Below are 15551 nucleotides of genomic sequence, written 5' to 3'. Positions count from 1 at the left end.
GGTCTCCTAATTCTGCTTATTAGCCCAGAGCCACTTCTCCCAAAGTTATACATCCCAGAGAAGAAGATTTACAACAAAAATGCTGACACATCCATAAATATCAATGTACTGGCAGACAACGCTACGAGGAACAATCAATAACTCTGACAGGTTCAACCACATACTGTGTTTGAGGTACAAGCCTTTGAATACATTCTCAGAAATAAAATCAATTTATTTATTAGTCAAACAACTGTTTATTAATCTGAGATGCTTGGGGGTTTACACCTGTAAATAACATTGGTTTTGTATGATAACAAGTTTCTCAATTCACTGAAAACTGTTTGACCCTGTACAACAGCTCCTTTTCTTTATTTCATACTCTGCAGCATTTTCTTTTTTGAACGATGGTTAAAAACACCAAGACCAAAGCTGGTAGACTTTTTAAGTTCTTGTACTAGAGCAGAATTAAAACAGACTGCACAGCCCCAAGGAGCATCCTGCACTTGGACTGATGGTCTGCAGCCATGAGTGCTGGTACAGCCCTACTGAGCTCTTTAAGTCAATACTGACCTGACACAGTCAGTCTGATGAAGTGCTCTGAAGAACCTTTGTGCTTAATCTTCATAAATTTAATTACAATTTTTCTCTTTGGTACAGATGATGATCTTTATATCTTAACAGCAATGATGCATGGTAAATCTGCAGAGAATTATTGTTAAACTGTGGGGCTTGCAGACCAAGCAGTGGGAGCTGGAATCCTCCAGGCATGGATCTTATCAGGATGACAGAGGAGTTTTCTTTGTCTATTGACTCTTGGTCCAAGCCTCCTGGCACATGACATGAAAGGCCCATAAATAGTCTGAAGGGAATGGGATGCCTGGAATGTTTACTGCATTCTAATGTCCTAACTGCAGGAAATTAAAAATTAAATATTGGGCTGAAAACACAGGCACACACTGTGCTGCTGAGGTAAATTTCACAGATGCAATTTCACCTTCGAAGCAAAAGCACATCTGCTTGGCTTCTGAAAGCGCTGCTCCAAGTGCAGGAGGGAAACCCTGCCAAGGCCCTGTGTCTGTCAGGCACCAAAGCACTGCTGCCTGGTCCTGGGTGCTCCAAGATGTGTCTGTGTCCAACAGCGACACACAAGAGGAAATGTGGGCTCAAAGCTAGCCAGGGAAAATAGCATCCTTTAGGAATTTCTTCTTTTTCTCCACCTACTTTGTAGGTAGAAAATTTGGGGTTCAGAAATTCATCAACATGGCAATGTCTGATTATGCAAAAACTCAGTATTTGGTTCCTACCAGGCTATGCAGAGAAGTGACAAACTGCCAGGATCCTGGTTCAGAAATTATTCAGATAAAAAATTCAGATTTGAATCACAAGGATTTAACACAGTAAATCACAGCCAAGGCCAGCAAGTCTCTTTAAACTTTTAAAATGCTTTTACTCCAGGAAAATATTAATTTAATGGGATATTTTATTCATTATTTTTGAATTATTTCTTTTTAATTTGGATTTTGACAATGAGAAAACAAAGAAAATCCTCTCTAACAACAATATCTGTCATCTGATGCAAAGGATTTCTGTTACTTCTCTCAGGGTACAGTAAAAGCCAACAGAGGGCTTTGCAAATACTGCTGGAAGCTTAAAGAAAAACTAGCATCTGCAGTCACTGGAGCATAGTTCACTGTTAAAACTGACCATGCTTGTAAAAACAGTCAGGTTGTATCTTTAATTATTTCTACACTGAATTAACAAGAAATCTGAAGTTTCTTGTCAAAACATAATCTGAAACATGAAGTTCAATGCAGTTACCAGTCAGAGATGTAGGGACCTTGTTGGTAAGGTCAGTATGGTCACCATACTTTAAAACATTGCTTTATCACACTGCAGGTACTGGGGCTGATCTAATGCATTCTCATGATGGTTGAGAAACATGGCACCTCTTTCTACACTAACCAGTAGAGTCATTCCACAACAAACTGGCAGAGGTGGGCACAAAAAAGCCAGGATGCCTCTCTAAAATAACTTCCCAGTCTCCAGCAGTTAAATCAACTTATGCATGTCAGTTGATAGCAGACATTAGAGATGCCCACGGTGACACAAAAAGGCATAACAATGCACCCTAAACCTTTTTAGAAACTCCTGAGGTACAGAAGATGCTGCTGTGCAGCCAGAAATGCAAACAAAGCTTTAGCACACCTTCATTTGGCAATCAAGACTCAAGCAAGCCTTCACCTTTATGTGTGAAGCATTGATGTAGCCTGTGTTGTTTTCTTTGGTCGGCACCAGCTCCACGCGGTTCTCCTCGTAAGGAACGACCTCCCTGATGCGGTTGCGCTCCGTGTTCTCCGGCAGGGCAGCTGTGGTGAAGATCCCATCTGCCTTCTTCTTTGGAATCTGCTCGTATTCTGTAAACACCATCCCCTCCTCCAGCTTCCTCCTCAGGATTTTGCACTAGGATTTAACAGAAAGGAGCACCGATCCATTAATGCTTCTGGGAGCAACATTCACTGCTAGACCCATCCATCCATTCTTTGAATTCCAATACACAGCCATAGCATCCTCTCACTCACTCACTCCTCCTGCAGTTATTTGAGGAAATATGGCACACTTATTTCTACCAAGTGAAACCACTGGCAAATTTTACAGTTTTACATTCCACCTCCACATTTTTGAAGACTGATAGCATAAAAGGCAAACCTGTGCTAAATAATCTTGGTTCAGTAAGAATTTCGGTATGAATATACGATTTCAACATAATAGATATTTTAATTTTTTTCCATGAAGAATATCATACTACAAGAAGTGTGATGTGGCCCACATTTTCAAAATACTGCCTAACTCACAAGGATGCAATGCCTGTGGTTGAACACAATCCCACATACAGACAAGGTGGAGGTGAAGTTCTGCTCCCTGGGTGCCAGAAAACACAAGGCTGCAAATTTCCATCCAGAAAACCAGAAAGGTTCTTTGCAAATTTGCTTCTCAAATCTTAACAGCAGCAACTGTTTTTAATATCTGAAATTCCATACACACACACACCCGTGTGTGCAAACTTCAGGAGGCAAACAACTTCATTTTTTAAAATTTAATCCCATTAGAGACATTAACCAAAATCTTTATCAGTATCAGAACATGAAAGACAGTTTCTGTGGGTGAGCACTGCAGAACTTTGCCTGATCAAGTGAAAAATGTGCAGTGTTAGATTTACAGATTGATCTTGTATGACATTGTACAGTCAGGTGAAACACAACAGACTCCATTTTCACTGACTTCACTAAATGCTCAAGACATTTGATTCTTTGCCTGCATTCAAAGACATACAGTATTAGCCACAGACCTTTTGCATTAATGGCTCTGAAAACTTAAAAGAGAAATTGGTTTTTCACATTTTAAATCAGATTTTAGTATTTTATATACTTCATGCTGCTGGGAACAAAGAACAAGCAACATTTTGTGAGGCTCCATCTTACCCTCTCATCCATTGGCACCTTGGTGACTTCATCCTGGCTGTCCTCCGGCACTGGAACCCTAGCAACTGAGAGTCCGTTCAGTGCTGCCAACATCAAGGGCCTCTTCTGGGCCTCCAGGCCTGCCATCTTCTGCTTTTCTAGATTCTTTTGGCAAGAAAAGGCACGTTTTCATCTCTGTGTGATTATTTATAATGCCAGTAAAATGCTGGAATGTTTTTTTAATCTCCAAAATCTGCAACTCTCTGGCCAAGGAATGCAGATGATCACCATTAGCATCGTAAATTCAAATACAACCTCTATTCTTCCTGTTATTCCTCAAAGGCCTGCTCCTACACGAGCACCGAATTTTAATTTCAAAGAAGCAATCCCAGCATGTAATACAGTTTACATGCCATCAAAAGACACACAAATGCAATCTCAAGCATTTTCCTGCAGACATTTTGCTGGATGCAGGACATACAAAGCATCACCCTGTTACGTTAAAGTAGCACTACCAAAGCCAAGATACCTGGGGCATCTTTTGAAAAGCAATAATTTCAATCTATAACAACAAACACTAAAGCACAGGCCCATTGTTGCTCTTCTGTGATGATAATGCCTAAAATGAGAAGTCTTCTGATGCACTTAGCTTTTATGGTGATTCAAACAGCACCCATGATAAATTCTGCACTAAAAACTGAGCTTGCATGTCCCAGAAACTGAACATAATAGCAGCCAGGGAGGGATATTATTTATCATATTCATGAATCATATTATGGTATGACATGGAGTACCAGAGCATGAATTTTAAATTCATCCTGCTGCCTCCTCCTTATGCCACTGGGAGTTGAAGCATCAAAAAAGACAGAGCACCCCCAGAAGTGCCCAAATTAGGAATATTTTATTCCATTTCCTTAACAGCTCTTTCTGCTGGATTTGGAAGGAGGAATAAGCAGAAGGGGTGCCTGGTTCTCAGCACACATGTGGAAGCTGTGGTCACCAGATGAGCCAAGCTCAGCTCCTAGAAACACACAATGAAACCTGCATGCTCTCCTTGACTTTTCAAAAGCTTGTGAGCTTTTTCCTCACCACTGGGTTCCTCCAGAGCACTAAGCAAAAAAACAAACACCCAAACCCACTCTAGCTTCTTTTTATGCTTTGTGAAAGCAGGGAAATGCAAGTATTTTCCCTTTGCTTGGGAACTTTATTTAATTTTTACTACTTCAAAGGTGAAACGGAAGAAAGTCTGTGCTGAACAGATCAAGGTCACCAAATTACCATTAATATCACACCTGATTCCTGTGACAGAAGGAATGTCCACACTTGTCAAGATTCCTGATCTAGGCTGAAACCACCTTAAAAGCTTAATGCCGAGGCTGCCCCTTTACTTCCCTTTTTTCCCTTTTACTTTCTGTTTTACATTTAGGAGTTGTCAAGGGCTAAATTCAGTCTCCATATTGCAATTTAGTTGCTCAGGTTGTATTGCTAACAGTTACATCAGCATAAGGATTCCCAATGGACAAGAACAGCAATGGATATGTTTAGAAAATGTCTTTGAATACACAGTAGTATTTAAATATAGTGAGTTATTGATCTAGTAAACTACAAACTCTTTTCTGCTTTGGACCATTTAGGTGCTTTACTAATTTGTTTCAGAAATTGTTTTGTTTCAGACTTTGGTGCTGAAAATGAGAGCTACAGCATATACTTGGGTTTCAGTGACTGCAGTTGCACTGCTTATAGCACTACACCAGGTATATGTGTAGGTCACTAAGGGAAAAGCACCCCTCATGTTGCTGTCATTGCCTTGAAATAGTTCTTATTTTAAATTTGGTGCAAGTTTAACAGAGCCCTACTTCTCATACTTGAGTGCACTTTTAACAAAATAAACAATCCAGATGCTCAACCACACAGCCTCTACATCTGCTGCCTCTCTATTTAGATATCTGGTTCCTCAGTTACGGGCAAAACCAACAATCCATATTCTAGGGCTACCAGGGTTTTTTTCAGAGAACTATGTTACATAAAGTGGCAGGAAGGGAATTAGAGATCATTTGAAAAAAATCCTGAGTTGCCATTATGTTATGTGATTCTTCACCTGACACGCTTGCAAAGGAGGAATAAAACACCAGCGCCAAAAACACAACCTCCCACCCATCTCAGCAAACACATTCCAGACTCGCCCTGCCCTCAAATCCTAAAGGGAAGCAGGCATCAAGGGGGATTTGCCATCAGTCTCCTCATCCCCAGACGCCTGCCCTGCCATCCACCCATCTCCAGCCAGCACTGCTGCCAGGGCAGTGGCATCCTCAGCTGGGTCAGACACAGGTCTGGCCACCAGCCAAAGAGCCACAGCTGAGACAACACACAAGCCCAAGCAGGGCATGGGATCAACTCCCTTGACAGCCCACAAAACCAAATTGTATGTGGCACTTAATATCACATTTCCCAACTTTAAGCAAATCCACAGCTTCCCACCCACACATTCCCTACAGTTTACTGACCCAACAGATTTCTGGGATGGAAGTTGACCTGTGTGATTACTAATTTCCAAGAAGCCACTGCAACAGAGGAAGGCACTTACCCTCATCATGATCTCTCTTTCTATAATGCTGTCCTCGATAGAAAACATTTCAGACACAGGCCTTTCCTTGACCGGCTCTTTCTTGACCCGCTCCTTCACACTGGTAAGGTCAGGCTCCGAGATAGAGGGCCCCAGTGAAGACCCATTTATTGCCACTTGATCAGTTCGAGAGACACTGATGGCTTTGGAAGGCCCAGGCCTCATGGCCTTGGCCCTGGCCACAGCCACAGAAATGCTAACGTGGTCCTGCCTCAGCGCTCCGTTGCTGACACTTTTACGAGGCCCAGGGTACTCTGGAGGAGGTTTATTTGGTATTCTAGCCAAGGCAGCTTGCAGCTGAGCACTGTACTCCATGTTCTCGTGCAGGGCTGCTATCCGGGACACAGATTCCTGCGTTTCCTCTTCTTCTTCGCTTTCACTGCTGTGTATCAGCATCGTGGCATCAGAAAACGTCTTTTTGTGGTGGTAGTGAGGGACCTGCTGAACTTCATGGCCCATCTGAACCGGCTCTTCCGGCTGCACCTGCTCCCGCAGTGTGTTCCTGCGCGGCAGAGGGGCGTTCAAAGTCTTCAGGGCCATGGCTTCTATGCCACGCACCATATTGCTGATGACCTCCAGGCTGTGGCGCTTGTTGACGGCCGCGTGGTGCTTCACGGCCATGAGGGGCTCGCTGACCTCCTGCAGCGACTGGCGCACCACGGGCGAGCTGTCCTCCTGGAAGGTCTTCACCGAGAGCTGCACCTTGCGGGTGACCAGGTCGGGGCTGCTGCCGCTGACGTACTTGTGCCGGTGGCTGGCCAGGTCGGGCGTGCTAGTGGCGGGGCGCGGGCGCGGGTACGGAGGCGGGGGCCTGAAGAGATAGTTCTTGAGCATGTGCGTGGTGTTGTAGCTCTGGCCGCTCTGCAGCTGCACGTTGGCCAGCTCTGGGGTGCTGACTGTGTGGGATATGGCACTGGCTGCCGTCTTGTTCTGGGCAGCGTTGTTGGGGTTCATTTGGTCAGAGGGGGCCACGGGCTTGTTATAGGCACCCCCCTGGGGCCCGTAGGTGATCGTGTAAGGGTGCCTCTCTCGAATCTCAGGTTGGCTGTAAACTAGGTCCTCTGGCTGGTTGTAAGCATGTGTGTTTCCAATATTGAGATTCCTCAAAGACTGACTTTGGCTGTCCATCTGGATCACCCCTCTCTTCATTTGCCTCATGACGGTTTCGTAATCGGGAGTTGGCCTGTAAGATGGGACGATGATTGCACTGTGTCTGTGGCTGGGAATATAGTCTGCTCTCATGATGTCACTGCCCGGGATGCTCAGATTTGAGGACATTGGAGATGCCTGGATGAAGTTCTGTGAGCGATTGAGGGAGTTCATGCTGTGGGCACTGCATACACTCCCATTGGGTCCATTACCATTCAAGTAGCTGAAGTCCATTGGACACCTATCCAAACTGGTCTGAGACCTACAGTAGAAAGTTTCTTCATTTCCATGGAAAATGCTATCTGTGTAGAGCAGAGAGAGAAATGTTCATAATTTTAACCCACGAGGATTTATTCACTGCTAGAAAAGCTTCAAATGCAGTCTGCACCAGTGAGTACAGAGACAGCTTAGTGCACAAATGCAGGGAATGTTTGGTCTTGGGAGCATCCTTGAACCATCAAAACAGAACTAAAGCAAAGCTACCAACGCAAACATTCCCAACACTTAGCAAAACATGGTAGTAGTTCAGATCCTTGTGGGAAACATGAAAGGGGAAAGAGAGGAAGTGTTTTTGCCTGAGGTGGCAAGGAGGAATAAAGGGGCATCTCCTCCCTTAGCATTGTGAAAGGGTTCACTGATGCTGGCACCTTAAAACTCCAGCACTGCAGGCATATGGTTAACCTGAAAAATTCTCTTGTCTCTTCTGTTGATACATGGCTGTCTGAGATTTAGAGTAGCAGAGGACTGTGAAATTGGAAATCCTACTTTAGACCAATCAACAGTTTTGAGGATCTGAAGAAAGACACATTTGGGTGATCAAAGCTCAATGAACAAAAAAATAGGAAAAAAACCCCCAAACAACAAACCACCCTGCAGATGCACTATAGAATGATAAATGCTTCAGCAAAGCCCTGAGAGGAAATCAAGACAATAAAGACCATATCACAACTTTACTGCCTGTCTGTCCCTGTTGAAAATCTTGTAAGAGAAGGGTAGAACTCCCAAACTCTGAAATCAGCTAGATCTTTGAAAATGTAGAAAAGCCTGTAGTAAAACTAAAAGAATTTTACAATTTTTCTAAAATTGAGATTACTCTTCACAGCCTCACCTCCACAGCAGAACAGCAGTGGCCACTAAGTCAAATATACTGTATGCAAGGAACTCTACTAAATGGCTCTTTTCAAAACTTACCAAATTCTGCCTTAAAAATAGTCAGACCCCACAATCCAAAACACTAACAGGTATGATTAGAGTTCCTCTGCTGCTGAGAGTACTTCAGCTGTACCTCTCATGAATTGCAAAGAACAGCAGCCTAACAGACCTGGCTACGTGTATTCCAAAAGGCGGGGTGGTTAAGGGTGTGAGACTCAAGCTGGTTAGGGGCTGGGCTCCATTCCCAGACTTGATCAAAGTAACCTGGCACAACCTCTTAAAGAATTTATTTGCCAAATATGGGCGTGAAAACAGTTAACCCTCCTTGTGTCTGTAAGGCTAACAATGCAGGCAGATGGTGGTGAAAAATCAGCAGAAAAGGTTGTGCACAGATACAGTTTCATGGACAGGACAGCATTATTTCTCCTACAGCAAAAGCTTTTTGCTGTCGCCTTTTCCCTCACTCGGTTTCTCTCCCTGGCCCCAGCTGGCACTGCCTTTGAGTACAGCCATCATACTCCCTTTAGAAATTATTTTTTCAGTTCACTGAACTGGAATACCAAGTTTAAGGTCCATACAATCACACGCAGATATTTTAGGGAAATTTGAAAACTGGAATTGGACTTCAAACAGAAGACTTACTGCAACATTAACTATAAAACTGCTAGTTCTCCTGCAGCAGCAGCTCCCATCTGACCATGATGGCATTATAAATCTGGATATAAGGCTTAGGAGCTTCTTTGCATACACATAAAATTGAAGTACATTAAAGGGAAAATATATGCTCTGAGTACCTTGTGAATTATGTGTTTCAGTGTAGTGTTCTCCACACTGGACATGCATAGGAGGCAGTATAAAAGGATGTTGTCTTGGCTGAAATAAAAGCACAAGGAAATAAAAAAGCATTAGCCACAATTTTTGCAACTGAAACAGGAAAAATGGTTCTGTGCCCTTTCCACTGAATATTGCTCCTTCTTACCCAGCCAAAAGCACATCTTGGCAGCTCCTTATAGAACAGAGAATAACTTTTTGTAAATTGCTTACAAAATTTTGTTACAGAGTCCAAAACTGACCAGTTTATATTCTTTTAAGCTCAACAACTTCAGAAAACAATATCCCCAATTTCAGCTCTTTTAAAATTCTTCATATTTTTATTAAAAGCCCTTGCCCTTGAAGAATTAAACCCAAACAAAACAGACACCTAATCAGGACAAAAGCAGACATGGAACAAATTCAAGGACTTAGGACAATGTTATACATGCAATTAGACCACATATGGACTTAAAATAACTCTGTAAATTACACAAACATTGAATTCCTTAGATAATGAATTCAAGTTTACTCCAGTAACCTGCACTGAAAGAATTTTTTAAATGCAAATCTCAGAGGGGGCAATTCAGCATAAAATCAGCAGGATCATTTACAGAAAATAAATCAGAACTGACGCCGTATTCCCCAGGTTTGTCCCTTGGTAAACCAACGTGTTTTACAATTCTACTTTGCCACCTGCACTGCAATGTCCTGTCTGGTGTCACTGAGCAAAGTTTATGAAAACATATTTCAATATATGAAGTAAGCAGAAGGACAAGGAAGACACTCCTGTATCATGAATGTGTCCTCCTCAGCAGCAGAATAAGGGCTTTTCATCCAGGCTGATTCACATAGCTCAAACTATTAAGGAATACTGTGGATGCCCAAGGCAAAAAACCCCACATAATCTGCCTTTGTGTGCACATGCACCAAATAAGCACCCTGCAAGTTTGCTAGCAAAGAGGGGGTGGGGAAGGGGTAAGATTTACATTTTCCATGTAAATGGTGAGAAGGAATAAGAATCAAAGATACGGAGCTCGGTATGAATTCTTGCATACAAAATAGCTGTGTTAAGCCAGAGCTGGAAAACAGCAAGAAGTATTTTTGCCACAAGAACTACTTCCAAAGGTATAAAACCCTAGTTTCACTGAACAACCTGGGCCAAGGAGACTGCTGTTGACAATTTTAGTAGAGGAACTGAGGCTGGAGCTGATGCTGGAAAGCCTAACAAATGGAGGGCGGAGGAAAGAGAAGTGACTTTTGCTAAGAATGCATACATCTGCAGCAGACAGTTTTCTTTGTGATAGATGTTATGAAAGCTATCTGCAAGAAATCTGGAATTTTTATTTCTAAGGTCCATCTGCATCTTCGGAAAAAAAGAGAACCCTGGGGTCTGTAGAACAACAATAGCCAAATTCATGAAGACTTGGATTTTTTTAAAAATCAGGTAATTAAACATACCATTATATTAAGATCTACACTGAGGATTTTTTTTTCTGGAAAACCAACATTGCTGGGTGGTCTGACAGGAAAAAGAGACAGCAGAAACCATGCCAAAACCATATAAAGGGTCTTGATCTGAAAGCAAAGAACATGATCCCTAGTGAAGTGGCAGAGCCTCACCCCAAAGATTCCACTTCACTTCCCATTTCTGCCTACTGATTTATTGCTACACAAGACAAATGAATAGGTAGGTGTATGAAGGTATGTGCAGTTCAGACAACAGTCAGGAGGGCTTTTTTTTCCTCCCAAAGAGAACTGTTCCAACAAGTTAGCAGAACAATTATGAAAAAGGCAGCTGAAAGTTCACTGTGAGCAGTCAGCAGCCCAGTGCACTTTTTTCAGTTGATGAGCCCACATTCTTCCTCTTGATCTTCCTGAGATTCTGGGGATTTAAAGCTTGTTGTATGCTTATGCTTAAAAAAAAAGTGTGAGCACATTTGTTTTTTCTTTTGAAAGAGCAGATTTCCATTTTTCATATATAATTTAGAAAGCAGCTCACTTTTCCCCCTCATGATATTACAGAGGCTGTAGCATAAAAATGCAAAGCACCATTCATTTTTTCACCTTCAGTTTTTCATAGTCATTTCCAGGGTTCTAACTCATAAATACCAAAAATATTGTAAATATGCTACAGAGAATGCAATTCACAGTCTGTGTATTGCATCATGACATCTTAGAAACACCTTCACAGAGGAAAGACAAAGAAACATGGAGGCAGCTACAGCAGCTTTCCTGCCAGTGTCTGGGACACAAAGAGTGCAACTTTTAGATCTAATGGATTCTATACACTCACACAGGAAAATAACCTGTGTTGAAATCTGCAAGGATAAAGCTATCTTAAAATCAGTACCTGCTTAAGCCTAGTTTTGGAACATTTTCACAAACTGTAACCACACTGTGGGGAAATGTCAAGAAAACCCTTGCCCACATCACCTTTCTGTCAGGCAGCAACAGGGTAATGGACTTTTCACTCTGGAAAGGTCTACAAAGTAGGTATAACCTATACCACACATGAAAACTGGCAACCTGCAGAGAGATAAACCTTGCCCTCTGTCCAAGGAACCAGCAGTGCAACTGTTACAGAAATTCAGAATCTGTTAAATAAGATTAAAAAGTACTGACATGCTAGATGTTAAAATTTATTCCAAAAAGAGTTTCTTTAGAACAGACAGGAGAAAATAAAAAAAAGACTAACAAATGATATTTTTTTGGTAAATATTTCAGGAAAAAACACCCAGTTTTGTCACATTGAGTGTTTCTTAGGATTAGTTAAATAGAAATAAAAACAATTTAAGAAAAACTCTGAATCACAATCCTGACTGATTCTAATAGTTTAACTTCAATTAATGGTAACTTCAGACATAAAATAGGGTCCTAACCCAAGAAGCTGCTAAATTGTAAGTAGTCTTTATACAAAACCATGAGGATTGAAGAACTGCAAAATGTAACATATTGTAATGACTAGATTTGATGCACAGAGAACAAGACACTTCAAATCCTTTCTGGAGGATTATTTTCTCTACATATTGAAATAACCTCAATGCAGCAGAAAAGATGCTCAATTTCTGCAGAGCAAATAAAAATATAATGCCTTGAAGACTGTAATTTTTACTACTCAGTGGTGATATTATCCAGTTAATCAATCCGGGCAGTCACACCCTTGAAACTCATTCCAATCATATTGCCAACAAGAAATGAGTTAATGGGCTTAGTTGAAATTTAGAGGGTCGTTCATCTTACACAATGCCTCATCCCATCAGAAATGGTATAGATACTCATAAAGACCTCACAGTGGCACGTACCAAAGATGACCTACTCCAGGTTGGCCGCCGTCGGATAGGGGGAGGAGAATTTGATTGTCTGTGGAGGAAAAAGAGAAATGATAGAAACCACAGTATCTCAATTCTGAGTCAAGAATGAATGGGAAAAACAAGATGTGAAGAATCTGTTCATATTGCTCATTACTGAGATTTTCAGATATATGAATAAATGAAAATAATTCAGGTTCTCCTTTAAATACAGGAAATGTTCCCATTCCAAACTATACATGCCTTTTGATCATTATCCTATTTGGCTCACTTGGAAACACAAGAAAGAAAAATTCTGGTTCAAAATGAATTCAACATGTCTCTTAAGTAAAAAAAAACTGAACATGGCAGACAGGTACAGTCTCAGGTGACTTAATGTGAACATAAACACAAGGACAATGTTATGAATCTGATAGCAATCACTCCAAAGCAATGCACACAGATCAGGAAGAAAAGGAAAAAAACCATCTGGTTGGACAATACTAGCAGAGCCACATACAATGTTAGAGTAGCCAGGTGCAGTGGAAGGAACAAGGAGTGGAGCAGATAAAAAAAATACGAGAAAGGGAAAGAAACGAGTTGAAAGGAGGTAGAAATATAGTGCTTACGTGAAGAGAGGAAAAGTGGAATTTGTCCTCTTACAGTTTCTGATCTGGTGAATGATGTTATGTGCAATTAGAGGAAAGGCACACAGGAAAACAAACAATTATCACTTTAACACAGAGGGCAGGAAAATTATTTGGCTAGAAAACACACACTGGCATATGCTGTCATCAATATCTGAAGCTCTAGCACACAAGCTTGTACCACATGAGACCATGGTCAGGAGAGCAGTTCTAATGACCAAAATACATTGAAACTTGTTATTTCACTCTTTGACTTCATGACATCCCCTACCTTTATTAGTCCAAATATCTGCAAGTGGCCTGTGAATCTGCTACATACAACACTTTCATAGGACCCACATACTTATGGTTCAGTGTTTAGGAAGAAACATGATCAAAAGCTATGGCTTCTGCTGTCTGGATTGTGAATGGTAACAGAAAGTTCTTTCTGTTGACCCCAACACAGCTTCAAAGGGGAAATATCCCAATATGGTATTTTGTTTTCTTTCTAGACTGTCACAGGGAAAACAATCAGGAGCTCCCTTTGAATTCAATCCCTCTGGAACCTTTAAAATTGAATTTAGTATTGGACTATTGAAATCCATTACATGCTGCTAAGAAATGTCTTTTCCAGTCTTTCATTCACTTCCCAGGAACTGTAAGCAAATGTAAAATCTAACGAACATCTCTCTTCTGTAAGTGAAAAGATCACTCAAAGCAGTTCACCTCTCTGGACTCTCCTGTGCTCTAACTCACCATATGTCAATATAATGTGGGCACACGTGAAAGACCTTCCAATCTTCCCCTCACCATTTTGGCTTTATTTTCCAACAGATGGCATTACCCAGCTGAACAGATGGGATGTCCAGCTCTAACTAGAGTTGTTGATAGAGATGATACTTCTTCATGGTAAGTTTTGCAAGAATTTAATATTCTCTGTTATACACGCCCAGCACACCACGAAAATGTCTCAAAACTCTAACCTTTTGAAAGGCAAATTTATCTCAATCTGAAAATGTGTGCTGGTGTAAATCAAACACCTCAGCTAGGAAACAGACTTTTGAATTAAAGCTAAAGCCTAATGAATTCCTCCTTCAGTTAGAAGGAATCCACCTGCGTGAGAGGACTAGCTCAAGGCCAGTTTCTAAGAAAGTGCTCAAACCAGGGCCTAAAGGAGACTTCAGGTTTAGATTTACAATCTCTGCTGTGTTGTGGCAGCACAGCGACGCAGATTAACACACCCAGGTGTCCTCCCTCGTTCAGAATGCATAAGAGGCAGATAAATTATCCTGCCCAAACTAGAAGATGACAGCCTCCACTCTCCAGCACCTTTAGCTGCTGCATGGGCAGTGCATCTGCTGCTACAGCTCATATTTTGACATGCTGACCTATGTCACCTTTCACTCCAGTTTAGGATAATACTCTGGGCTATCAGCAGCAGACACCAAGACCTTCAATTCAAGACTCCCTGTAGGATCTGGCATCATGGGGAGCACCAAAGCTCAGAAGGCTCAGAATGAAATTTCATTCCCAACTGTCTGTTCTTGCTGACGGTTAAAATAAAACCAGAAAAAAGGGAAAGAGGAGAAGAATAACTGACAAACGTGACTAGAAAAAAAAAACAAACCACCAGACCAACTCCCCCCACCCAAAAAAAAAAATAAATCCCAAAAACCAAACCAAACCAGTCATGGCAAAACTCAGATCAATTCCAAAGCAAGGCGTCAGAAAGCAAATGTGAATCAAAAGTACTCACTCTGTGCAGATTTTGTTCTGTTTGTAGAACTTGTGTCTTGATGCAAAGAGACGTGAAATATATTTAGCATTTTCAAGATCATCCTTTACAAATGAGAAAAAAATAGGAAAAATAATTATTTTGTTATTTTTACCAAGAAGTGACAAAAGTTTTTTAAAAATCCAGTTGCAGGAATGCTGGGTAAGGTCTCCCATGGGCTATTCCATGGTCTACCAATGAATTTGGCTCCCAAGAGCACATCTAGTGGTCTCAAGAGCACTGAAGGCATAGGATTACTGAAACCCGGTGGTGTGCATTGCCACTTCACTGCTAAGTAGGGGGGGACTGCAGCAATAAAATGGCTCAAGCTTGCTGGTCCAGTTTCTGTACAGGCCTTGGTTCAGGGAGATGTGGAGTGATTTTAAACAGCACAGAACAGCACCGTGGCCCTCTGAGTTCCAGTATGTGCCCACAGGGTAGCTCATGCCCAGTTTCTATTTATGCTGCTGTATTTATGCCATCCTAAAGGCACTTCAGTTTTTTTGCAGACTTCCCAGCATAGGACATTTCAGGATGCTGGGAAGAAAACACAGAAATTAGCAGCCAAATGAAGTTAATTTCTCTTTCTGCATGAAGTACGACAGGAATGTGAGGGGGGTGGTGTTATGCAAGTGAGCTTCTCTGGGAAAAAAGAATTTTAAAGGTTTATTTTTACATAAGTAGCTT

General features: G+C 41.6%; 1 protein-coding gene across 1 annotated transcript in view; it reads right to left on the bottom strand.

Moving 5' to 3' along the window:
• The window catches only part of PTPN14 (protein tyrosine phosphatase non-receptor type 14), a 110092-nt gene that overhangs the window by 14044 nt on the left and 80497 nt on the right, over positions 1-15551 (bottom strand). The window contains exons 10-15 of the mRNA XM_059467334.1: positions 14847-14929; positions 12480-12537; positions 9159-9237; positions 6025-7514; positions 3462-3605; positions 2224-2442 (exon numbers count right to left, since the gene is read on the bottom strand). Of these exons, the coding sequence (XP_059323317.1) occupies positions 2224-2442; positions 3462-3605; positions 6025-7514; positions 9159-9237; positions 12480-12537; positions 14847-14929 (2073 nt within the window). The remainder of the gene's footprint in view (positions 1-2223; positions 2443-3461; positions 3606-6024; positions 7515-9158; positions 9238-12479; positions 12538-14846; positions 14930-15551) is intronic.

This window comes from Ammospiza nelsoni, chromosome 3, assembly GCF_027579445.1.
Source record: "Ammospiza nelsoni isolate bAmmNel1 chromosome 3, bAmmNel1.pri, whole genome shotgun sequence".
In the NCBI taxonomy this organism is placed as follows: Eukaryota; Metazoa; Chordata; class Aves; order Passeriformes; family Passerellidae; genus Ammospiza; species Ammospiza nelsoni.
The sequence above is the reverse complement of the archived record's forward strand: the minus strand, read 5'-3'. Positions and strand labels throughout refer to the sequence as shown.